Source organism: Lissotriton vulgaris, chromosome 7, assembly GCF_964263255.1.
Source record: "Lissotriton vulgaris chromosome 7, aLisVul1.2, whole genome shotgun sequence".
NCBI classification, from domain to species: Eukaryota; Metazoa; Chordata; class Amphibia; order Caudata; family Salamandridae; genus Lissotriton; species Lissotriton vulgaris.
In genome coordinates this window covers 589,483,890-589,511,510 of record NC_141695.1, presented here as the reverse complement: position 1 = coordinate 589,511,510, position 27,621 = coordinate 589,483,890, and the positions used below count along the sequence as shown (strand labels likewise).

At 43.4% G+C, this 27,621-nt stretch overlaps 1 protein-coding gene across 1 annotated transcript in view; it reads right to left on the bottom strand.

Annotated features, from left to right (window-relative positions):
* Window positions 1–27,621, bottom strand: part of ST6GALNAC1 (ST6 N-acetylgalactosaminide alpha-2,6-sialyltransferase 1) — a 419,114-nt gene that overhangs the window by 75,371 nt on the left and 316,122 nt on the right. Inside the window, exon 5 of the mRNA XM_086930683.1 lies at window positions 15,786–15,924. Within this exon, the coding sequence (XP_086786809.1) occupies window positions 15,786–15,924 (139 nt within the window). The remainder of the gene's footprint in view (window positions 1–15,785; window positions 15,925–27,621) is intronic.

Below are 27,621 nucleotides of genomic sequence, written 5' to 3'. Positions count from 1 at the left end.
ATAGCCCAATGACAGAATGTCCCAGAGTGTTCTAAAGAACTAGAGCGCTAACAGTCCTACTTATTACAAAGGTATAGCACACCTGGAGCCATCGTGATGGGAATAAAGTGGTAACTCTTAAAACATTTAATTTAAAAAGGAACAAAATGAGGGGGTATATTATGCAATAGAAGGTATTATTAGTGCTGCAGAAAGAAAAATTAGGGCACATTTTGAGTGACTTTTCAAATCCTCTTCTATTTCATGAAAAAATTCTGACATGCAGTCTCCCAAAATGGCCACCAGAGACAAAAGAGCCCAAATGTAGCCCAAATATCACCCAGATGTAGCCCAAGTATAGCCCAATGACAGAATGTCCCAGAGTGTTCTAAAGAACAACTAGAGCGCTAACAGTCCTACTTATTACAAAGGTATGGCACACCTGAAGCCATCTTGATGGGAATAAAGTGGTAACTCTTAAAACATTTAATTTAAAAAGGAACAAAATGAGGGGCTATATTTTGCCATATGAATTATGATTAGTGCTGCAGAAAGAAAAATTAGGGCACATTTTGAGTGACTTCTCAAACCCTCTTCAATTTCATTAAAAAATTCTGACATACAGTCTCCCAAGATGGCCACCAGAGACAAAAGAGCCTAAATGTAGCCCAAATATCACCCAGATGTACCCCAAGTATAGCCCAATGACAGAATGTCCCAGAGTGTTCTAAAGAACAACTAGAGCGCTAACAGTCTTACTTATGACAAAAGTATGGCACACCAGAAGCCATCTTGATTGGAATGAAGTGGTAAGTCTGAAAACACTCAATTTAAAAAGGAACAACATGAGGGGGTTAATTTTGCCATAGAAAGTATGATTAGTGCTTCAGAAAGAAAAATTAGGGATCATTTTGAGTGACTTCTCAAATCCTCTTCTATTTCATTAAAAAAATTCTGGCATGCAGACTGAAACATGCACTTTGAATACCAGCAGCAGACGTCCCTGGTGAGCAGTAGCTTTACTACAGTGATCTAATGTGCAACTAGAGTGCTAACATTCAGAATTTATGGCAAATGTGTGACACATCTGAATGCCTTCTTGATGGAACCAAAGTAAACAAGCATTGAAAATGCAGTAGATCTCGCCCTCGTTTAAGTTAAAGCCATTCTGTTTGTAATGAGGTGGCTTTTTAGCTTTGCTTTTATTAGTATTTTTTCAACTTTCATGTAAATAACATGCATCTGTATGCATATAAGTATATGTATGCATGCATTTATGTTTGTATTTATATAGATATACAGATGATATATGTTTATATATGTATGTATATATATATATTCACTGAAAAAACCATAGGCTATAGACCATATATAGTTAGGAATTAGCATTTACAAAACCTTGAAAATTCACTGAAAAAACCATAGGTTATAGACCATATATAGTTAGGAATTCGCATTTACAAAACCTTATTTTACTCACACAAAACCATTGAAATTCCATATATAGTTAGTTGCACTAACTATATATCGCGCACCCGCAATCCACTGCTGATGATGTCACATATTACATCATTCATGACATGGTCAGTGACATCACTGATGACATCTCAAATGACATCACTGATGACATCACTGATGACAACATCCAGTGACTGTATGTTTCTGTAAAGTTAAAATATGTCTTACATATTGAAGAATGAGTGGATGTATAAGTGTCTGGATGAAGGATTTAGTAGGTGCATGACTGACTGTATGAGTGAGTGATTAAATGTGTCTCTCTGAGTGCATGGGTTAGTGACTAAACTGTCTTAATTTGTGCATCATTATGTCTGTTGTTCTGTAAACTGTTGCATGTGTTGATAAGTAGCTATATGAGTAACTATATGGGTTATTGATTGGTTGCCCAAGTATTTGTATGGGAGACTGAGTGTGTGTGGCTGGGAGGTGTATGACTCTGTGCATAGATGTGTGAGCAGTTGATTCACTAGATGTATGGTTTCAAAAGTGCATGTGGAAACAGCTGTATGGGCGGTTGACTGTTTGCATGAGTGTATTGGTGAGTGAATGGATATCTCAGTGCTACATGTCAAAGTAAGTACATATGTAAAACACAGTACATGTGAGAGTTGACATATATAAATAACTGTGCATAAGAGCCAGTGAATGTGTGAGTGGCTGTATGGATCATTGTGAACTTGTATCAGGGATTGTATAAGAGAGTAAATATGTGTTAATATATGTTTGAATAAGTAAAGTTTGTATAACTGTATAGTTGAGGAAATGGAGGTGTGATTGATTCTTTGCATGACTGACTAGGTGTGTGAGTAACTCCATGGATGAGTGACAGTCTGTGAGTGTCTGTTTACACTGATTGTATCTAAGGTTATATTAGAGTCTGAAGAGGTTCATCGTATTATCACATGAATGATATCATCAGTGATGTGATCAGTAATGTCAAATGAGATGTCATCAGTGATGTCATCAGTGATGTCATTTGAGATGTCATCAGTGATGTCATTTGAGATGTCATCAGTGATGTCATCAGTGATGTCACTGACCATGTCATGAATGATGTAATATGTGACATCATCAGCAGTGGATTGCGGGTGCGCGATATATAGTTAGTGCAACTAACTATATATGGAATTTCAATGGTTTTGTGTGAGTAAAATAAGGTTTTGTAAATGCGAATTCCTAACTATATATGGTCTATAACCTATGGTTTTTTCAGTGAATATATATATATATATATATATATATATATATATATATGGGTGATTGTGCCTGAATACTTTTCACAAAGGAATCGAATGGGCTGCAGCGTGTTGTTTACAAGACATCGAAAAAACAACTGTTTGTTTGGATTAATTGGGGTTGGCGAACCCCGCTGTGGCCCGCCGTGATACTGTCGGCACTGGTGTTGTTTCGCTATAACAGATTGGATAGATATATATATATATGTTCTTTCTTCTGCTCTATTTTCCTAGCTTGCAGTGACTAGCAGGAAGAACGTGTTTATTTTTGGCATTCCTTAGAATTTTATAGAAAAGTTTGAATCTTTCTGAATGTTACTACACATTCCTAATTATTACAGCTTTTGTATATATCTGACTTGTATTCAACTGTTTATAATATCTTTTTTCAATAAATATTTAACAGGTGTTTTTGTGCATTTCATTTTTCATTAGAGGATCTATTTTCATTCCTAATGTTTTGCAAAAATGCTGCACACCAAAGTTTTAAGTGGTTTGTGGGAATGAGGATGGTGTGGCCATGTATCGTATGGGATAAAGTACCCCTTGCCGTACATGATAAGGATACTGCAAGTCACCTCCGAGCTCCATAACCTTATAAAGGAACTGGGCAATGAGCCTCATTCCTCTATATTGTTATGGAATTGCAATATCCTTATAATGCATGGCAGGGGGTACCTTTATCCCATAGACATACATATACACAGGTTTCAACCAGCAAAAAGGGGATTTATTATCAGCATAAATCCTCAGGTTCCCAAGGCGGTCCCCTTGCTTTGTTTACCAGGAATACGAAGGATTTCCTAAAAGACATCGAGGGGATCATATGGGAACCGAATTTCCTTATGATGGAGTTCGATGTAGCTGATCCAGATACAAGTATATCACTTGAAAATGGACTGCAATCCATCAGGTACTTTTTGAAACATCGTCCATTGAAATATATGGAACATAGTGAAATGCTACATGAATTTTTGTCTATTGCCTTCACGACAATAAGTTTATTTTTCAGGATCAAGTGTTTAAACAAATCAAGAGAATGGCCATGGGAACCTGCTTCGCCCCCAGCTTAGCAAACTTGTTTGTGAGCTGGTGGGAGAAGCGGGTAGCATGGTCGGATGCCAATGACAACTGGGTGGAACAAACGGTTAGCTGGAGGTGTTATATTGATGATCTTTTTTTGATTTGGCGGGGAACAGAGAAATCAGTTAAAAAAGATATCAGGCATCTTAACTGTAACAACTTGAACTTAAGATTTACTAGTGAAATCAGTTCGACTAAGCTAAATTTTCTAGTCTTGAGGTTGTTTGTGAAGATTGACAAGGTCCACAAGGCATTGTACAGAAAACCTACAGCAGGAAATACTGTCCTGCATGCAATAAGCAGTCATCCCATTAACCTCATAAATAGTATCCGTTATGGAGAACTATTAAGGATAAAAAGGAACAGCTCAAGTGGGGAAGACTTTCAAAAGGATGCACATGAGAGCATACTGAGATTCGAAGTGAGGGGGTACCAAAAAGGAGTTTTGAAGAAAGCAATGAAAAGAGTAAAAGACAAGAGCAGAATATATCTTTTAAAAGAAGAATCTAAGACTAACAATATTGAGGTGAAAAATAATTTCAGATTAATTACAAACTTCTCGAATGCAGCGAGACAAGGGAGAAGGATTATGCAGGCAAACTGGCACATATTTAAATCTGATATAGTAATAGGACAAGATCTACCATCCTATACATCCATCACCTTCAGAAAAACACGCTCTATAAAAGATCAGTTAGTAAGGAGCTACTTACCTCCAACAAGAATGCAGGGAGAACGAAAACAAATATCTTGCTTTTATCCTTGCGGTGAATGTAAGGCTTGTGCATCTAGTAGCAAAGTCACCTCGTATGCGATTTGTGGTCTACAAGACCCAGTTTGCATTTTGAAGTTTATGAATTGCAATACACCCTATGTAGTATATTGCCTAATCTGCCCATGTAATTTAAGATACGTGGGGAGTACTATCCACCCTGTAAAGATGCGTATTTTAGTGCATCAAAGAGCAATCAACAATAGAAATCCAAGCTACACTGTTGCAAGACATTTTCAAACCCATCATCAGAGCAATAGGAACCTGCTTAGATATTTGTGTGTGGGTCGTGTGCCACAGGACATAAGAGGGGGTGACAGAGAGAAAAAGTTATGTAGATTGGAAGCATTTTATATATTGTCTTTGGTAACAAAGTCACCTTCCGGATTGAATGTTGGGGAGGAACTGGGGAGGGCACCTATAATTGAGAAGGAGGGAGGCAGGCACAAAGAAAGTCAATAAGACATATGAATAGGCAAAGATTTTCTATGAAAATGTAATTATGAACAACAATAGGCTGATTTTGATAGATCATTCAGGGCTAAATTGTGGGGGAACAATTAAATGTACAGTAATAATCAGCTGTCAATGCCCATACAGGGCGTAATCCACTTTAATTTGATCTCTTGAATCCGCCATCTAATGATTAATATTATATCTGAACAGGCAATGAACTGAACAATATAAGCATACACCTCTAAAATATGGCGGGACCTGGCATCTAATTTTGGTAATGTTTTATGATCATGTGTAAATTATATTTGCTTAACAAATGGAAGGATCAAGTATAATTGTTGAACAACTCCATTGCCTGTTTTTAAGATATAGCAAAAGTTGGAAGCAAATAAATGACAAATAATGAAATGTTTGACGAATTACCATTCAAAGATGGCGGCTATAATACTGCCTAACATGTAATAAAAATAGATGACGCATAGAGAAAAAAAGAGGTACTAATGCAACGGTCCTCGACAACGAAGAAGGTGAACTGCTGAAAAGTGTTTGTTCAAATTGTATGAATAAATCCGTAAGAGGATTAACCCCCCCTGCAAGTGCTGGCCATTTTGATTGAGCAGAGATATTGACGCGAGACTGCCCTTGCGTGACAGAGCACCCGCTAAGGAGTGGGGGAGTATGTGGCAGACTATGGAGCAGGGATAGCTAGCTAGATAGATAGATAGATAGATAGATAGATAGATAGATAGATAGATAGATAGATAGATAGATCACCACTGCTACTCATAACAAGGCCCCAACACAGCTTGGGCTGTGTGGGAAAGAAGTAATTTATTTCATTTAGCCACCATTACGCGTTTTGGCTGATGCAAGGCCTTGATCACATAATGAGCTCTATTTCCCAAAATCCTTTTAAAGTGATCATGTGATTAGCATACTCAACAGTGAAAAAGTTATACAATTAAACCAATCTCTATTTGTGTAAATTCCACTTTGGAATAAATAAAATAATTAAGTGTTTCCTGAATACAGGTAGTTCAATCAGGTGCCTGTGTGCAAACTACGCAAACTACAGTTTGCCCACTTGTGCTTAATGCTGATTTATTATGTAGAAGGAACACGAAGATTGTGCCAGTTGTTATATTATAAGTTATAATTGCGTGACATTGATTAAGTGAATAGTGGAACTGTGATTGTATAGTGACACAAAGTTATTGCTGATGATGAAGCATGTGCTTCTTATTATACACCATTGGAAGGATATACACATTTGTGCATATTCTGTTTATATTCTTGCATTTTGAATTAATTCCCTTTGATTTTTAAGAGCTCTGCAGTAGTAAGGAGTAGTTTCTGTCCTGTAACTCCAGTTCTGTAGTAGGGGTATCTCTGTTATAGTCATAATCTAGTGAATAGTCCCGCCAATGTGCGTGGACCCCGGAGCAATCAAAAATAATCTCTTAAAGTGTCGAAAAAATGCAGAACTGCACAGACACTTAAGAGAGAATTTAAAGACAGATAATGCAGCCTATAACCAGGCTATACTGTCCAGTACTTCAACTAGAAATTCCACCAAAAATCCACAAACAGCAAAGTCTGTCCAGATGTCCCTTGCCTCAGCAGCAAAAACACTCTGGAATGATAGAGAGGAAGACATGGACAGACAAGCCCCATAGGCTGCCATTATGTTGCTCAAAACAGGATACTGTGCGTTTAAGAGAAGTTTCCAGAACTTCACAGTATCCCAGAATGCACTGCAGGTCCCTTTTACTTTCAGTTCTTTTTGAAGGCGTAACACGCCAGACCTGTAGCATTCCTTACATGAAAATCTCTCTCCACCGGGGAGGAGGGCGGGCGCTTATGACTATAACAGAGATACCCCTACTACAGAACTGGAGTTACAGGACAGAAACTACTCCTTCTGTAGTAGGGGATCTCTGTGTATAGTCATAATCTAGTGAATAGAATGGCAAGCCCATCCCCACACCAAAGCGGCGGTGGAGAAACGAGAAATAACACCACTATTGTGCGAACAGATTTCGCAGTGAAGCCTGCCCAACCTGAGCGTCTGCCCTGGCATCCGTGTCCAGACAGTAATGCTTAGCAAAGGTATGGACCGACTTCCAAGTGGCGGCCTTGCAGATTTCTACAATAGGAACATTACGGAGCAAAGCCGCCGTGGCAGCTTTGCCCCTGGTGGAATGAGCCTTAGGTCTACCACTAAGGTCTTATTAGCTTTCTGGTAACACAGTTGTATGCAGGACACAATCCACCTAGAGATGGACTGCTTAGAGGTAGCAAGACCCGTCCTGACTGATCCATAATTGATGAACAATTGGTCTGACCTACGAATATCTTTTGTCTTATCCAGATAAAATTTCAACACCCTCCTAACATCCAGGGAATGTAAGGACCTTTCCTCTGGAGATGAAGGATTCTGAAAAAACGTAGGCAAAGTTATAGTCTGGATGACATGAAAATCAGAAATAACTTTGGGAAGAAATTTAGGGTGAGTACGCATAACAACCTTAGCAGCATGAAATACAGTATAAGGTTCTTGGCAACACAACGCCTGAATTTCACTCACCCTGCGGGCCGATGTAATGGCCACGAGGAACGCCGCCTTCCAGGACAGGTGCTGCAACGAAGCCTTATGAATAGGTTCAAAAGGCTCCTTCATCAATCTGGACAGCACCACATTCAATTCCCATGAAGGCGAAGGAAGCCGGACAGGAGGGAATACTTTCTTCAAGCCTTCCAAGAAATCTTTGATCACAGGGATCTGGAAAAAGGAAGTCTGTGAAGGGCATTTCCTGTAGGCAGTCAATGCAGCAAGATGAACCTTAATGGAATGAACATTAAGGTCAGACCGCGCCAAATGCAGAAGGTAAGGAAGGATGACGTCTTCCTTGCACGTCGTCGGGTCCTAGTTCTTGGACTCACACCTGATACAAAACCTCTTCCACTTTTAAGCATAGGAGGTCCGAGTGGAAGGTCGCTTAGACTCCTTCAGTATGTCCATGCAATCTTCGGGCAGATTCAAATGGCCATATTGCACTATCTCAGGAGCTATGCCGCCAAACTCAAAGACGAGAGGTTGGGGTGCAACATCTGCCCCCCGAACTTCATGAGAAGGTCCGGCCTGCACGGCAGCCGTATGTGCGGAAGGAGAGATCGGTGAAGCAGGTCCGTGAACCACCACTGCCTGGGCCATTCCGGGGCAATCAGGATCATCCGTGCCCTGGACTGGGACAGCTTGATGCGTACCGCTGGAATCAGGGGAATGGGTGGAAAAGCGTACAGAAAGCTGTTCGACCAGTTGATCCATAGCGAATTCCCCAGCGTCCCTTGCTGGTAGTACCTGGAGGCGAAGTCTCAGCATTTGCTGTTTTCGGCGGTGGCGAACAGATCTACGTCTGGAGTCCCCCACCTTTCGAAGACTTCTCCTAGTACTTCGTCGTTTATGACCCATTCGTGGTTTTCCTGAATCAGTCTGCTCAGCGCGCCTGCCTGAACATTCTGCACACCTGGTAGATGGGTAGCCGTTATCGTCAATCCTCTGGCCAGAAGCCAGTGCCAGAACGTCTGCGCCTCCTGTGACAGGGTGCGTGATCTCGAACCCCCCTGCTTGTTGAGGTAATACATCGTGGTTGTATTGTCCGTCCGTACAAGCAGAGAGTTGGTCTGGAAGGATGGATGAAAAGCCTTCAATGCCAAGTGAACAGCTCTGAGTTCCAGGAAATTGATATGGTAAGTGGACTCCATCGGGGACCACGTTCCTTGAATCTGTAAGTCTCCCGAATGCGCTCCCCAGCCGTGGAGAGAAGCATCCGTCACGATAGTCTGAGTGGGAATGTCCTTGTGGAAGGGAACCCCTCTGAGGAGATTCTCCTCTGAACACCACCACTTCAGAGATTGAAGAGCATGCAGAGACAGTCGTATCTTGTCATCCCAAGATCGTTTACTCTGGTCCCTCTGGTCCTCCAAGCACTCCTGCAGAGATCTCATGTGTAGCCTTGCATGAGGAGTGAGGAAGATACAAGAGGCCATCGACCCCAGTAGAGAAGACACCGTCCTCACTGTTGTACATGGAGCGGTCATAAGAGCCTGAGCCTTCCGAAGGATCGATTGCTGTCGTTCCTCCGAAGGAGACACGCTTGCTGACAGCATATTGATGGTGGCTCCCAAGTACTGAATGCACTGGACCGGGGTCAGGACAGACTTGGACATGTTGATGTGCAACCCCAGCTTGTTCAAGAGAACGCACGTCTTCTGGAAGTGTGCTTGAGCTTCCGAGAAGGAGGAGGCCTTGATCAACCAATCGTCCAGGTACGGGTAGACAAACACCTTGTTCTTCCTCAGGTGTGTCGCTACCACTGCCATACACTTCGAGAATGTTCTGGGCGCAGATTTCAGCCCGAATGGCAGTACTGTGTACTGATAATGATTCGTGCCGACTTGAAATCGCAGAGACTTCCTGTGTTTGCATGTAATGGGCACATGGAAGTACGCATCCTGTAGGTCTATTGCACAAAGCCAGTCTCCCTGTTGCAACTGAGGATAAATCTGATGCAACGACAGCATGCAAAACTTTTGTCTGCGAATCCACTTGTTTGCCTGCCGCAAGTCCAGAATGGGCCTGAACTCGTTCTTGTCCTTCTTGCGAACCAGGAAGAACCGGGAGTACAGACCTCTTCCTCTTTGAGACAGAGGTACGTCTTCTATCGCCCTTTTCCTTAACAGGATATCGTCCGCCGCCTGGAGCTCGCGCAGTTGATACTGTGAGCTGACCGGAGAGATCGCTGGAGACGGGCTGATGAACCGAAGACTGTATCCATTGCAAACAATATTCAGCACCCACTTATCCTGAGTAATTTTTCTCCACTCTGCCAGAAACAATTGAACGCTTCCCCCCACCGGAGCGGGTAACGGATGAAGGGGAAGCAACAGCTCAGGGTCGCGACCCAGCCGGGCCCTTGTTCGCTGTAAAGGACTGCTGTCCCCCTCTACCCTTCTGGCGCTTCTGGAACTGCTGTTGTTGTTGCTGCTGCTGTCCCGAAGACTGCCCTCGTCCTCTTCCCTGTGCACGAACCGTCTTTGGAGCAGGCGGTAGGACTTCTTTTCTTTTGGCTTCTCCAAGCCCACAGCCGTCAGGGTCTCCGCCTCCGCCTTCATGCGGGCCATCTCGTCATTTGCGTGTTTTCCGAACAAGGTCTCCCCGGAAAAAGGCAGATTGGCCACCCGCTGCTGCTGGGCCTCCGGCTTGAGTGACGTGAGCCTGAGCCAAGCATGGTGCCGCTGATTGATCCCATGACAGTAACCATGGGCAGCCAACAGGGAGACATCCGCTGCTGCGCTGATGACCTGGTTTGACACCAGCATTCCTTCCTTGAGGATCTCTTGGAAGTCCTCCCTCTTGTCTCTTGGCAGAAGTTCCACGAACTGTTGCAGGGAGTCCCACAGAGCCCGGTCATAGCGGCCTAGCAGCGCCGCATCGCTGGACGCCTTCATGGCCGTGGACGCAGTCCCACAAGCCTTCCTTCCAGCCGAGTCGATCCATCGACTTTCTTTATCTGGAGGCACAGTGGAGGACGGGGAGGTAGAGTGTAACTTCCTGGCCACCGTCACTATCACCGAATCAGGGACCGGATCTATCCTCAGAAAGGCCGGGTCCGAATCCGGGGCCCTGTACTTCTTCAGAAGCCGGGAGGGAGTGGCCTTCACTACCGCTGGTGTGAGGAACAGCTCCTCTGCAGGTTCTACAAGTCCAGGTACTAGTGGTAGGAGAGGGCGAGACAAATGCCTCTTATGAAGCGTTTCGAATATCGCGGACGTCGTAGGTGTTGGAGCCGTCACCGTGATACCCAATTTTGCAGCCCCCCTCAGGAGAACCTCCTGGAATGTGCTTATGTCGTCCAATGGAGAAACTCTGGTCCCTGGGGAGCCCAACAAAGTCGGTAAGTAGGAGCGGGTACTGGAGGAGTCCGTGTGGGACCTAGATCCCCTTCTCCTATGGCGACGCCTTGATCTGGTGGAGGATCTGCGTCGACTCCTAGATCTTCCTCTCCGTCCGGAGCGTGATCGTGACTTCCTCGGCCTTGGGCGATCCGCCGGTTCCACCTGAGCAGGTGACTTAGGCTTGGCCGGGGCCTTCGACTTAGGTGTCCCTTTGGGAGGGGTCGGAAGATTAGGCAATGAGACCGACCTCGGAGGAACCGGAGGCGGCTTTTCTGGCAACCGAGGTCCAGGTTGAGGTGGAGGTAACGGAGGATGAGTAGGGTTCCTCGGAGGGGGACCCCTCGGCAATGGAGGCGGTGGCGTCACCTTCCGTGACGGGATATACACCTCGGAATACACCGAGCCCGGTGAACCGCCTTCTTTACCAGCCTGGGACGTTGGCGAACCTCCCATGGCGTCAGGTCTCCTTCCACTATTCTTCGTCGTCGAAGAACGGCGACCAGACGGCGAGCGTCGGTCCCTTGACGTCGAGCGTCTTCTCCTCGGCATCGAACGCCTTCGCCTCGACGGCGACCTCGTCCGCCTCGACGGCGACCTTCTGTGCCTCGACGGTGTTCTTCTGCGCCTCAACGGCAACCTTCTGCACCTCGACGGCGATCTGCGCCTCGACGGCGACCTGTGCCTCGCCGGCGACCTGTGCCTCGACGGCGATCCACTCCTCGACGCCGAGGATCTCCTCAACGACGATCGTCTCCTCTTCGCCAACGGCAAACGGCGGTGTCGCCTCTACGGCGAGCGCCGATGCCGGGCCTTTCGACGTCGATCACTCGAAGACGACGTCGACGACGAAATAGTCACAGGAGACTTCGATGGTGGCCTTGTAAGGTCCTTCGACGCCGAGCATCGACGTCGTTTCGCCCCTGACGACGGGGAACAGACCGTAGTCATCCCTCTCGATGCCATAGTCGGTGCAATCGACCCAGACGGAGAATGGGGACACTTGCTGGTCTTCCTGCCCCTGGGGAGCCCCCCCAGAGGCCTCAGCATGGGCAGATGAAGCCCCTCCAGACCCACCTTGTGCCTTCATTCTTCTTTCTTCGAGGCCCTGAAGCCTGATCTTCTTTCTGTCCTTCAGGGTCCTGCCAGAGAAGCCTTGACAGATCACACACTCCTCTGGGACATGGGAAGATTGAAGGCAGAGGATACACACCTCATGGGGATCTGATTTGGCCTTCTTTCTGGAGCACTCCGGGCATTTATCGAATAATGCAGGCATATTCGACAAAAAACAGAGTGCAAAAACTAAGGAGAAAGGCACCAAAGTACTTAGAAAGCACTTAACTTTGAAAAAGCAGTGAAAAATCACCAAAAAACCCTTGAAAAGGGAGAGCTCAATGCTCCAGGGTCCTGCTTGCAGGAGCTGGAAAAAAGAACTGAAAGTTAAAGGGACCTGCAGTGCATTCTGGGATACTGTGAAGTTCTGAAAAGTTCTCTTAAAGGCACAGTATCATGTTTTGAGCCACATAATGGCAGCCTATGGGGCTTGTCTGTCCATGTCTTCCTCTCTATCATTCCAGAGGGTTTTTGCTGCTGAGGCAAGGGAAATCTGGACAGACTTTGCTGTTTGTGGATTTTTGGTGGAATTTCTAGTTGAAGTACTGGACAGTGTAGCCTGGTTATAGGCTGCATTATCTGTCTTTAAAATATCTCTTAAGTGTCTGTGCAGTTCTGCATTTTTTCGACACTTTAAGAGATTATTTTTGATTGCTCCGGGGTCCACGCACATGGGCGGGACTATTCACTAGATTATGACTATACACAGAGATCCCCTACTACAGAAGGATTAATACAATGAAAGTATTTTTTCCATGTCTGGCACAATCAAATGTTTAAGAAATGTAAAGTTTGATTACATCAGTGAATTGCAGGGTAATGATGTAATGTATTTTTGTTTTATTTGTGAATAATTATGGTGTTGGTTCCAATGTGCACTTTACACAAATAGAGATTTGTTTAATTGTAGTACTTCTTCACTGTTGAATATGCTAATCATGTGATCACTTTAAGAGCATTTCCGAAAATAGCGCTTGTTATGTGATCAAAGCTGTTGCATCGGCTGAAACCCGCAGTGGTGCCTAAATGAAATAAATGAATTCATACACAACCCATGCTGTGTTGGAGCCTTATTTTGAGTAGCAATTATTTTGTGTTTCAACGGAACTCAGCGGCATAACACCGGTCCACTCAGCCCACGTGGTGCGGGCCCAAGCTCCAGGGGTGCCCCCTCAGCCCAGTACTCTGGCCGGAGAGCTCCGGTTGAGTCCAGAGGGAGTCTCTCCACCTACCTTGGAAGGGGGCCCCCTCAAGTTTTTGTTACGCCAATGACAAAGCTGGTGGCAACGTATTCTGACGCGCCCACTCGGTTTGGTGCAAGCGGCAGCCAGTGACTGGGTAGGGGGAGGAGAGAGAAAAATCATGTATGCGCTGCTGAGTTTAAAACCAAGTTTCAAGACATGGTGAAGGATGAGTATGAAAGGGAAATAAGATTACTCACAGCAAACTTTCTTATTGAATTGAAAAGGCAGTTACCAAGGATGATAATTCAAGAATGACAATCAGAATGTGAAGATTCTTGGGAAAGAAAGCTCAAATGGCAAAGAGTTTTATACCTGACTGGCTTGAACGATGATAACTACGACAAGGACTTGATTGGGGAGCAGTACTTGCAGCTACTTCAGCAATATTGTCCCCTGTCCTAATGGTGTAGCCCAAAAAGGAGGAATAAAGAGCATTCAGTTGATTTATGTGCTGTCAAATCATGAAATTATTATATTTCCACCCTAGATATGAATTCAAGTGTTGAAAAGTAAGTGATTATGCAGCCAGGAAGAGTATTAAGGATTCTCGTTACTAAGGGTCACCTAACAGATTTAGGGCCTGATTTAGAGTTTGGAGGACTGATTGATTACTCAGCTACAAACGTGACATATCCCGTCCGCCGTATTACAAGCGCATTATATCCAATGGCACATGGAATATGGGGGACTGGATATCCATCATGTTTGTGACTGAGTAACTAGTCCGGCGAACTCTAAGTCAGGCCCTTAATAATAATCATCATTATTATCGTTATTATCATCATCATCATAATATTATTAATAATAATAGCAATAATATTAATAATAATAATGCAGGGGTGGTGATTAAAAATGCCACCCAGCTCTCCCTCAGGACAATTCCATATACTTGTGGGAGTTGAAATCTTTCACTCACACTGGACAAAAATGCAAAGGAAATCCCTGTGCACGAATCACTGCAGTGTGGTATCTACAATAAACCAGATGTTGCTGTTACCATATTTAACACAAGACAAGACATTACGTGTGTTTAACTGGAGTTTCTGCTTCAATAAAAGGTATGTTAACCTCTTTATCAATTCATTAAAAACATGTGTTCCAATACAGAGCATTAACTTTACAGACATCACTTTACAGTCATACCCCTAAAACGTATGTCCGGCCCATATGTGTGAACACCGAGTCAAGGGTCACAAATCGGGATTTAAAATCATCTGCTCTGACACAATATAAGATATATGCATAAAATAAATAAAGTCATGCGTACTGTTTCGGTTTCTGATAGGACAGATGAAGCACAAATTAAAACACATGTTTGTGAAGCTCTGGAGACATTCCAAGAAAATGGAATAAAAAAGATTAAAGGCATGCTACCGTTTTTAAACGCACATTTACAAAAACATGCAATATTTTTACAGCATTGTGGATGGCATTTTCTTCAGAACTTAGTTTAAGAGTCACTGGGAATAGAACGTCACAGAGTAAGCCACGGCACAAATACTTGGGCATGATGCAATGGCCTGGTAATGTCATCTAATCCCAATATAACATGGCGCTCCCAAAAACACTAACTAGTCAAGCTGAGGTAAAATAAAGCGCAATGAAGACTGTGAAGGTTGAATCTCTTTAGTACAGTGCACAGTAAGAGAAAAAATTGTGCATGATTGGGTCTACAGTGCCTCTTGCCGCAAGTAGAAGCATTTACACAGAAAGATAAGACAATAAACAGTAAGACTAGATGAAATTACAAAGGTAGAAGAACAGATGCTGAATTAGTGACAATTAAAGAAAATGGAAATTCCCTGCTAAAACAAGCAAGTCTGTCCCAGGGAGCAGAAAGTAATTGAAAACTACCTGCAATGTACTGGTAAAGCAGCGTAGCACAAAGAAAGCAGGCAGGAGAGAGCAAAAAACGCACACACTTCCATCGAGTGATGAAAGCAAATGAAAAGAATACTCCCTCATGGTAAGCAGTGGAAATGTATGTCACCCAATCAAAAGAGGGTAAAGAAGGTATGATCCATGGGTGGGGCAAACACGAGAAGTTGAACAAACTCCACTGAATAAGAAGCCAGCATTTTATAAGAAAAACAACCAATGAAAAGCAATGGGTTGGCCCCAACCCACTGTCAATATTGGGATTGTACACAATAGTGTTTTGGCTAAAAACAGCAAAAGCTGGACAGCAGTCAGTTACCCAAAGACAGCTACATCTACACAAATCTAAAGCCGTCTGTTGTCGATACCTGAACATGACATACTTCAAGAGGCAGAATGCACTTAAGTCACATTAAAATGTGAAAAGCGGTGCCGAAACACCAAGCGTTCCCACAACACCTCCTTCTTGGGAATTGGCTATCAGAGGCTCACATAACACGAACTGTCTGTTGCATCCTTGTTTTGCTTCTGCAGGACAGGGCAACTTACCTCACCCAAGGGGATGGTTCTGAACCCTTTTCCTTTTAGTGCAGCAAGGGAGGCCAGCATTGTGAAGGCCGTAAAACCATAGAAAGAGGTGCGCGTCCCAACATCAACTTCATGGCCTTGAACCACAGCCCCGTTCACTCTGTGCATGAAACGAAAAGAGCCATAAACCTAGGGCCACGTCCGTATGGCATAGATAGATCATGCAGAACTGGCAATATTTATGCATTTATTTTTACAGTTATTGATATAGTATGGATCTAGTCACATGGGTTAGCAGAGCGTTTGGCATAAAACATAAATATTTTGGTGAAAATATAGCAACATAGCACGGGGAGCCGAAGAGAAAGGTCACTCTTCGAAAGTCAGTTTTAACAGAAACAGCAAAAAAAAGAGCGACATAACAGGAGGAACAGTAGGGTGCATCATTCCTCGGGGTTTCGGTGTCGTTTAAATAGGTGTTTTTTAAACCACAATGTTCAAACTGAGGTCTCGCTCGTTATGGGACTTTGGCTCACTTAACAGGTGCATCCGCAGCTACAGTGAAGTCTTCTCTGGGGCACAAATAAACACACACAGTGGCACAATGAACACGTACAGCAAATGAAGCAGCAAAACAAACACACAGAGTAACAACAGAAGCAATGACTGCTCAACGAACGCGCACATGAGCAGCCAGTGTTGTACACATCCTTCATATAGATATGGTATAGCAGATGCATCAGCAGTGCGAACCTCACACACTGAGAAACACTCTACTCTAGAGTCAGCAGTAGTGCAAGCATCCCTCAGACGCATCCCGAACGAGCACGACACAGATGGAGAAACATTATGCACAAAATAGTCCCAACAAGGGCCATAGAAAGGAAAGGGGGGCCGCTCGGCCCCCACGCACACATGGCTGCCCCCCCCCCCCCCCAGTCCTGGTTGGTCCGCGCGTCCCACCAGTCGACCCGGAAGCAGTTTTGCGCTTCTGGGTCGAGGGGGCGGGATCGCGGCTTAGGGGGGGTTTAAGAGCCTGGGGAGCGCGGGAAGCGGCCTCTTTGTGCCCGCGCTTCCCAGGCTCGCTCCTCGACCCGCTGTGGGGCCTTTAATTTTCCCCACCATCCATCCCCTTGTAGCAGAATTTTGGTGAGGATACTGGTAGGTATACGGTGTAACGCTATGCAATGTCGTAAGAATAAATGTTTTCTTCCTTAGGCCTTTTTTCCCCGTTTACAGGCAATGTTAATAGGTATATGTTTTCTGGGTGTGTTTTGCTGTTGCATTAACTCTTTTTCCTTAGGCCTTTTTTCCTTCTTAGATTAGTAATGTCGTATTTATTATGTGGGTCTGGTGGTAAGGTCATAATCGGTGAGCAGCAATTTAAGGTCCTTAGGTGGGGGCGGCCCCATTCACGAAAGGGGTCGCCCAGGGGGAGGGGCCATTGGTCTCTCCCAGAACTTCAGGGGCAGGATATCCGCTTGCTTGGACGCGGGGGAGAGAGTCACACTTTCCTCAGGCTGGTAGCCACCCGCACATACACTATGATGTCATCAAAGGGCGCGAGTGTAAGAGACCTCCTGTTATGGTTAAATGGAGTTTACGGAGCGCACAAGGGTAAACGGGCCCTTGTTTGCGCATGCGCATCTCGGACATGAGAGCGAAGCTGGGTAAAAGGATCTGACACCGGTTAGCGACCTTGCCGTAGGACCAGAAATTATTAGAATACAAAATTGATATCAGGATGTTAGATTCGGTTAGGAACCACGCTGTATTAGACATTTGTTAAGGTTAGCCCACCATACCTCTCTAAACTGGATGTAAATCTAATGTCTGAATTTTGCATTTAATAATTATGCAAATGTTATTTTATTAAATTTTAATTTTGTTTCGTATTTTAATAAATACGGCCGGGGGGTCTCGAGCTCGAGACCCCCTGCCTTCCAAAGAATACTGTTGTTGGTCTGATAAGTGTGTAACAGTAGTATACATGTTAAGGGGGGGGGGGTGGCCGGCAGTCACAGACCATGAGGTAAATCTCACTGGGAGCTAGAACAGGTTCAACATTGGCCTCAGACGTGTGCGCCCCCTTTATTAATAAATATGATACACAAGGGAAGCTGCAGCGCTGCCCTCCACGCAGGGGGCAGGAGGACGACTATTCCCATAGGCAGGAGGTAGGAAAAGGGCAGCAGCAATGCTAGCTACACTCACAGCTCACCCAGAGCACATATGCTGGCATCCCACCACAGACAGAGGCAGTGTGGATTCCCTGCACACACAGCACAGGTGCAATACAAGGAGCAGGGGTGCAAGCTTCCCTCGTCCACACATTGAACAGGTAAACCACTGGCAGTAACAGAGAACGCTTTCTTTACAAGTAGAACAGGTATGGCTCAGCAGCAGGAGCTCTGCTCGCTCAGAACAGTGTTAACGTGAAGGCAGAAGTGCAAGCTTCACTCAACGACGGAACCTCTGCAGCTTTCAACATGGTCAGTGCGACAGCGTCCCTGACACGCACAGGACACTTGTACAACAGGTAATAAACCCTCACACTGAGAAGAAACAGAGTGAAGAAACACACATAAACCCTCACGCACAGAGAAGATACAGAGTGAAGAAACACACACAGACACTCACTCACAGATTGTTGACTTTGCTTATTCCTGTTGTGAGTCCACAGGATATATCTATTCATTTCTTCCCTTTTCTTCACTTACAAACACGACTCAACAACATGCCTCACAAACAACAGTACTGAAACTTCCATAAAGAAAAAACTACTAATAGCAGTGTAAGCTTCCCTTCCATGGCGGCAGCGCTGCTTTCGAACAGATGATACAAAAGAAGGAAATCCACACATTCCTCTGCTGGTTGTCGCTGGTCCTAGAGATTTAGGGGTATATTTATTAAATTAGTGGCTCAGGGCAGTGCAACAAGACACCTAGCTGTGCTGCCCTGTGTCACTGTCAAAGGGCAGGAATGCACTGTATTTATCCAATACGGCACATTCCTGTCCGTTGCCCCTGCGCTGGTGCCATTTGGAAGCCTAGTGCCAACGCAGGCACCCTTGCACTCTGGCACAAGGGTGCCTCCGTTGCATGCAGGATTGCTTTTTGTGCAGGAAGACGCACCTTCCTGAGCAAAATCAATCCTGGAGGAGTAAGATTTTGACCCACTCCAAAGTTTATAGGTCCTTGAAAATCTGTGAATGCATCAAAAACCATGGGAGTTGAGTAGGAACACCTCTCCACAAAGTCCATTGAACACCTCCTTGGCATAGAGCAAGGCAACTCAGCAATTTGTGCTGCATTGCCTACTCCAGATTTTTAAAGCCACGCAAATACTGACTTAGAGGCTTGCGTCACACATGTACTACTAAACGTGGTGCAAGCGTGATGCAAGCCTCTCATAAAAATGCCCCTTTTTGTTTAGTATTGGAAGATCTGCATGGATATCACCACAGACTACAGTATCACAATGAAGAATGAGTTCTTTACTTCTCCACAACACTATCACATACACTCATATCATTACATTCAAACTTTGGCTCAGTGTAGTGCTTAGTTCAAAGGCTCCATAAGATACCTGCAAGGGTTGCTTTAGAGTTGAAAATGCATGCTGTACAGGAGGAGGAATATTTGTCTTTCTTAAACTTTCCCTGAACCAATCTCAGAATACAAAAGGAAGAGGAAACTGGATCTTTTTACACAAGAAGCCATCCTGTTGTAACCCTTGAAGGATTTTGAAATCAGTAATGTAATGATCTCATCTTTGTGGTATTTTTCTAGACATGGCAAACTCCCAAAACACATTCTTATTAAGTGAGATCCTACATCTCTTTTATACAATGAAAACATAATTTTCAAAGCGTAATTTCGACCCCACTGGAAGTTCAGGAGTCAGTCTATGCTATCTAATTCTTCAATTTATGAACTCATCAGCCACATTCTAGCATGACCATGCAGGTTAACTTTAAATTTTATAAACAAGTATAACATATTTGGCTACTAGGAGTACATGTGTGAAGGAAAATACCAATAGGGTATCACCAGAAGGACATTATGATAGGAATATATGAGGAAAAAATTAATTGGAATTGTTTGCTTGTACTTTACTGTAATTACTCTATCACATAAAAATTCATCAATCCCGTATATTGAATATATGTGGAAATATAAAAAGATGAAGAAATTAATACAGAATGAAAATGTTGTATTGAAATTGATGAAAGAGAAATGTAATTTAGAGGAAGTTACCTCTGTGTTGAACTAAAAACTAATAAACGGTTTTAAAAAAAAGAGTGTAAATCATTTGGCTGATTCAGTTGCTGTCCTGGCGCAGTATGTGAGCATATTTGAGGCTCCAAAAGGCACTGCATCCATGGATGTAAGTTAGAGGCAGCTGCCCTTGCATTGCCCTAGCTATCCATGGTTTCTAGTGTGATGATGGCATCATCAGCAATAGAAAGTAAACATGGCTCTATCATTGTTGTTAACTTCCTGGAGTTTCTACACTTCTTCCTTCTTCTAGCCCCTCAGCAGCACGTAGTGCCCATTGAGGAGCTAAGGGTGGCATAAGTGAGCATATATTTGTAGTCATCTGTCGTCAAATGGGAAAGATGTTATAGCATCCTCCTCAGGCTGGGTAACCACCAATGGCTATGCAACACACAGAGCTTAGTATTACATGTCTTTATTCTTCAGCATATAATCACAAACTCAATGTTCTAAATCAGCTTTCATTGCATTCTGCTCTCATACCCTACGTCGCAGTTCTGCGGAGTCCATCAGAAGCAAAATGGGTTCCATCATTGCTAACCCACATGAAACTACCTTTCCCCCTCTGTTAAATTACACTCTTTTTTTTTTGTTTTTACAAAAAACATACATATATACAATTAAATCTCTTAAGCACTTGTCTAGGATCTGTTTCAATGGTGTGGAGGCAACAGCAGTCTCTTGGGCTTCAGAACCAGTCTCTCCTTCAACATATAGATCTGAAGAATGATGAGTTAAATGCTGAAAATGAGAACAGTCTCTAGTAATAACAGTCAACATGTGTCCCTTTCGTAGACACCAATTGAAAATGTTCTGCATCAAATGGAGCATCATATTTTCTTTTCTGCATTTGGCAGGTGAGCACTCAATCTCCTATTTTAAAGACAATGTTCTTCGCATGTCGATTTTTTTGTCAGCATACACTTGCATCTTTTGTTGATTGGTCCATTGAGGCAACTTGGTTGTCATTGCTCTCCTGTACATCAATATCACCGAACTTTCACCTGTAGTTGAGTAAGGTGTTGAATGATAAGCTCATAGAGTAGAGTTTAACACAGCTTTGAAATCAAGCTTCTCAAAGAGTAGCACTCTGCATTTCTTTCTTTAACAAACTCATAAAGCACTCAACAAGTGCGGTGGCCTGCGGCAACAGAGGTGTTCTCGTCTGATGCTTTAGATTCAGATGCTTTAAGAAGTCTCTGTACTCTCGACTTTTGAAAGGAGGGTCATTGGCAGATTTCACTATGGCTGGAACATCCCATATCTCAAAGATGACATCCAGTCTCTCAATAACCTGATCTTGAGCGGTAGGTGATAGATCTTCAATTGAAGGAAATTGTGAGTATTCGTCCACACTCACTATCAGGTGATGTTCATTATCAAAAGGACCAAAAAAGTTAATGGTTACTCTCCCATGCATTCTTGGGGAGCTCTGACATGGTTAAGGTGTGCTGAGTAACTTTTGTAGAGAGGCAACTGCATACAGGACAGGCTTTTAATTCCTTTTCAACCCTCTCAAAGAGGTAAGGAAACCAGATTTGGTCACATAAAGCCGATTTTGTAGCAACAATTCCACAATGCCCTTCATGGGCCACTTCAATTATGTTTTGTCCCAGACTGTCTGCAATCAGGATTCTCTGCCCTCACAGTATAACTCCTTTCTGAGTAATGGACAGGGCATCTTTGAACTTTTTGTAATTTTGATATTCATCATCACTGGTGAGAGGTTGAGTGTGTTGGATCCATGACTGATGTGTAATTATATCTTTCAGCTTTAACATGTCACTGTCACGACTTATGGCAGTGATAATCTGGGCTAATGAAATGGCAGCTATTGTATTTGATTTTACCATGAAATTGATATAGGTTCAGCCATCTAGGATGGATTAACATGACCTTAAATAGGCACTCTGGAAAGGTAGTCTGCAGGGTTCTGATCCTTCCCTGGATGATACACAATGGAATAATTGTAATCTTGCACTCGTAGTCCCGTCTTTCAATGTTAAGAGTTATCTTGGCCTATGGATTGCCAAATATAGTTAGTAAAGCTTCATGATCTGTTACAAGCATAAAATGCTTTCCATACAGGAATACACGGAAATGTTCACAAGCCCATACCACAGCTAAACTTTCTTTTTCAGGTCGTGAAAAAGCATGTTTCGTTTCTGACAAACTTCTACTTGCATATGCCACAATATGCCTTCAAACATCTGGGGGACAATTGTGCTGTGCCCAATTAGTGCCTAACCCAACTGGGCTAGCATCAAAAAACTCTTCTGTAGGATGCTTTTGATCGAAGTATGCCATTTCAGTAGCATTCTCAATGGCCTGTTTGATTTTCATAAAACGTTTCTCACTTATTGTGGCCAATTAAATGAAGCATTCTTTATCAAGTTTCTCAAGGAAACACTTACTGTGGCAAAGTCTTGTCTATCTGTAACACTGGCCATGACCCAAAGTTAATCCATCATAGAAGCATCTTGTGGGGATCAGCATTTGACAGACCTTGTACTTTAGCAGGATCAGGTTCAATAGCTCATCAGAAAAGATATGGCCCAAGAATTTTTGTCTTGTCTTACGGAAATCACACTTGTCTGCATTCAAAGTCAAACCTGCATCAGCAAGTAAACAACATACTTATGGGAGGGCTTTATCGTGCTCGTTTTGCGTAGCTCTGAAAACCAATATGTCATTGCTATAGTTGAATGCATTCATGACAGGCTGTATGATACGTCGAATGACGTCTTGAAAAATTCCTACAGCCGATAACACACCAAAATGTAGGGCCTGAGTTAGATCTTGGTATATGGGTTACTGCATCACAACGGTGATGATTATCCAATCCACCGAAATACAAAACCAATTAAAACATATGGGATTTATATTTCAGCGGATGGGATATCTGTCACTGTTGTGACACAACCTGTCTGCCAAGATCTAAATCATGACCCTCGTCTTTTGTATTGAAAAAGCCCAACATGTGTAAGAAAGGTTGTAATGGACCTGCCATTTTCTACGAGTTTCAACGAATGATAACCTTTATTCAAATCAAGGCGCAAGAAGACCTTTGCGCCATTTAATTAAGTTATCATGTTAGCAATGTGCGGACCTGGATGTCTTTCTCAATCAATCGCTTTGTTAGCCTGACGCATGTCAATGCTTATGCGTAAGGCTCCTTTGCAGTCCTTTTTGGGCACTACCACTATGGGAGAAACCCATGACATTGGAACAGTAGAACGCTCAATGATATCATGCTTAAGTAATGATTCAAGTTCTTTTTCAACAGCTTCTTGTGAATGAAAAGCAATTTGTCTATGTCTTTGAGCAACAGGCTGGAGGTCCTCATTAATATGCAACTTTACTTTCATAGTTTGAAGCTTGCCTAAACCATTAAATAATTAAAAATCAATAGAATTGACGTACTATTTCATGATGAGCATTCATATGGTAGTTTACAGAAATCAGTCCTGTATCAGTAGCTGTGCTGAAACCGAGTAGACAGGCACTTGACATTGTGCCTTGAAGCTATAAATGAACCTCGTCTTTTTAAGGGTGTCAATGCAGCCATGTTTACACTTTGGTTTTCGATGGCATAAGTTGCTGTAATGGAGACATTTCATTATATTTCGCCTCACACATAATGTTTATTTATGCCTTCACAGTCGATAATGAAAGATATCAAGCAACCACTTATTTTCAGTATAATCTTCGGACAATGTTTGAATGTTCTTTGTGCTTTAGCATGTCAACTTTGAAAGGCGTGTAATAGGGGCACTTTGATTCCTAAAGAAAACCTCACTAATACAGAATGCTCATTGCACAACAACAAGAAAATACGAGAACTTCATGAAATAGAAAGATCTCATGAGGTACAAATAACAGTAGCAAAGGTAAGGAAGAGTAATACATTGGGGAGTCTGCTCCTCAAGACAAATAAGCCAGAATACTAACTGATTACGACCTGACAAAACTTTGACATTTAGTGTAATAAAGCTGGCATGATCCTAGCTATGCAGCTAGGAATGAAGCAATATAATGATATGTTAAGGAGCAGAAGGACGAGAAAGGGGACTAAGGACGATGAGGCTATCAAATTACAGACCTTTATAAATGTGTACTATAATTTCTATAAGAGGGACCTGAGTACTCAAATTAGTTAAGATTGCAAACCTTATAGGGGACTAGAGGGCGGAACCAGAATACCCAAGACAAAAAAGTGAATGAGGGATGACATTCAGTCCCTCCAAAACTAATCATATGCTGGTCCCAATTAATGTACCAAAGGATTTTATAAGACCTTTGCAGAAATATTAGCAACAGCCCGGACAACCCTGCTTAGCTCCTTCCTGGGGGACGAATGGATGGAACCCACCAGGCAGGAAGTTAACATAAAGCCAATCCTGAAACCCGGTAAGGACTCAAACAAGAGCAAGCCCTAAAGCCCTACACCATACATTAATGTAAATACTAAACTGTGATAACACGACTTGGCAAATAAAGGTTCAAGAGGACGGTTCATTTGCTTAAGAAGGTTATGAATAATGGGATTCCAGCCATATTGGTGACTTTAAATGCTTAAAATGTGTTTGAAAAAGTTAGCTGCAGATTTCAAGAGGTGGTTCTACAGCATAGCACTGGGTCCTAGATTTACAAGCTGGATCTTTGCTAATTATAAATCACCCAAAGCAGGTGCATTGGTAACTGGCAACAAAACCAAGCACATTGCAAAGGGGATGGGAATAATACAAGGGTGTTCCCTAATTCCCCTACTATTCGCATAAGAACTTGATGGCCACTATTGTACTGAGAAGAGGCATCAAGGGTGTGGCATTTGAGGGACTAAAGCATAAAATTAGCATTTTAGCAGACAACATAGTCTGTATCTTGAGTGACCCAGATGTCTCATTGCAAGCACTAACTGCACAATGCAACAGTCTGAACGGATCTCAAACTTTTACATTCACCAGGGTGAATCTGAGATCCTTAACTTCCCTATCTCAGAGTGGCTGCAGGTTTGTGTATTGCAAACCTTGATACCATTGAGCTAGGCCAAAGTTTCTTTACGCTATCTAGGGTTGAATCTGACCAACTCTACTTCCACACTCCTTTCAGCTAAACACAACTCACACTATGCAACATAACTAGATGAAAGGCACTGGGTGTTTCTAGATAAACTGGCAACAATTAACCTTAATGCGCTGTCTAGGTTTTTGAATCAGTATTATGCCCTTCTGTTATCAATATCTAAGGAATTATACATACCTTGCACATTAAGCTTGGTGACTGTATGTGTATGAGAAGGTAAGAGGGCCATGATCTCAAGTAGAGTCATGATACCCTTTAGGTCTGGAGAAGAACTCCGATATTAGGAGGCACTACTATGCATCACATTTGAGGCTGTTGTAAGCATGGACTCTAGGCAAGGCTCATAAGAAATGGATAGATAATTATCAAACAATTGCAGGCAGAGTCTTTCAGGACATTCTGTGGCTTCCTAAGTTACAACATCAGCAAATGCCTATACTGGTGTAATCACAAGCACATTACTGGAAATTAGGATGCAGTAGAATCCCAACTTCAGCTGTTTTTAGTCCCACCTCCAATGACCTCCATACATTATGACCCGGGAGACACCTGGCATGGATTAGGTGATAGGTAGGTTGTGTTATTCTCTCTTCTGACCTTAGACATGAAGCCTATGTTGCAGATTCTTGGATGAACATTCTATTAAAGGATGCCGCTGGATCACTGATCACTTCTGATCAGCAGTGTGAAGCGCTGGCTGCCTTCTTTGTTAAGAAGGTATAAAATATCTTCATATACTTCCCTACGATCCTCCCTGGTCCCCCTGAGGTACCCTGTAATCACACTAATGCTATATTATAGGCTTTCCCCCCCCTTCCTCAGAACCTATTGCTCACCCTTTGTTCCAAAGTCGTCGGGCTCTCCTGTCGATCCCCTGAAGCCCAACCAATTTCAGAAAATTCTTCCTACACCCTCTGGAACAGGTGATCAATACGTCCCTTAGTTCAGTGGACTTGCCTATAGCTTGGAAACAGGCCAGGGTGCTACCGCTGCTTAAAAAACTTTTCTAAGACCCTAATAAGCCAGAGAACTTCTGGCCAATCTCCCTGTTACCCCTGGCCGCAAAGAACACGGAGGCCTATGTTAACTCTCTCCTCATGGAATTTTTAAATGCCAATAACAGGTTTGATCCTTCCCAAAGCGGCTTTCGCCCTGACCACAGCACGGAGTCAGTACTCTTGGCTGTGACTGAACATCTTTGGAAAGCTATAGATGCTGGGCAGACGTCGGCACTAATCCTTCTATACCTTAGTGCCCCGTTTGGCAAGGTGTCTCATGCCATCTTGTTGCGTCGCCCATTCGGAGGCAGGAGTTACTGGCTCTGCTTTGCAGTGGCTGGCCTCTTTCCTTGCGGATAAGATGTTCCAGGTGATGCTCCTCTCCTCACCTCCAGCATCCGTACCATTTTATTTATTTTTTAATATTTGTAAAGCGCTGCATATACCCGTAGGCGTCTTGGCGCTAAAAACCAATATTAACTCAGGAAATGTGAGGGGGTGAACCAGTTAATTAAACAGATGTGAGGGAAGAAAGAAAAGATTAATGAGAGAACAGCCAGGTTTTCAAGAGTTTACGGAACTGAAGCAGTGTGACACTTTGTCTGATGTTAAGGGGCAGGGTGTTCCAGAGTCTGGGGGCCGCCACCAGAAAGCGTCGGTCACCCCAGGTAACTGTTTTGGTGCGAGGGACGACCAGTTGGCTAAGAGTGGCTGATCGTAAAGCTCTTGCGGGTTTGTAAGATTGTAATTGGTCTCTTAGAAAATGTGGTCCTTGATTGTTGATTGATTTAAATACAATGCAGAGGGATTTGAACTGAATTCTTTTTTGCACAGTAAGCCAGTGAAGATCTTTTATGTTTTTGGAGATGGATTCAAACTTTGTTTTACCGGTAAGAAGGCGAGCTGCCGCATTTTGTATTGTTTGGAGTTTTGCAATTACTCTGGTTTGGGCATTGAGGAATAGCCCATTGCAATAGTCCAAAGATGAAAGGACCAGGGCAGAAACCAGTGTCTTGATGGCAGACTCAGGGAGAAAAGGGCGTATTTTTCGGATCATTTTTAATTTCAGATGTGCTGTAGATACTGTTTTGTTGGCGTGGTTCATGAAATTTAGTCCATCATCAAAGATGACACCGAGGTTCCTAACCTTCGAGGTGGGAGTAGGAGGAGTACCGAAGGTCTCTGGCCACCAGCAGGTGGGCCAGGCTGGAGAGAGTGGACCAAAAATGAGTACCTCGGTTTTTTCCGAGTTTAGCTTTAGGCAGTTTGTAGCCATCCAATCTCCTATATCTAGGAGCCCTTTCTTAAATTTTTCCGCTACTTGCTCTCCATCCACCATAAGTCAAGGGTACCCTCTGCTTTTCAATGTTTATGTTCAACCGCTGGCCGGAGTAGCCAAGAGCAGAGGGCTGACCATGGTCTCCTATGCCGATGACACACAGTTGGTGGTGGCTCTCTTGTGCGACTCCAAGCGGGACGCCCTGTAATTTCAGG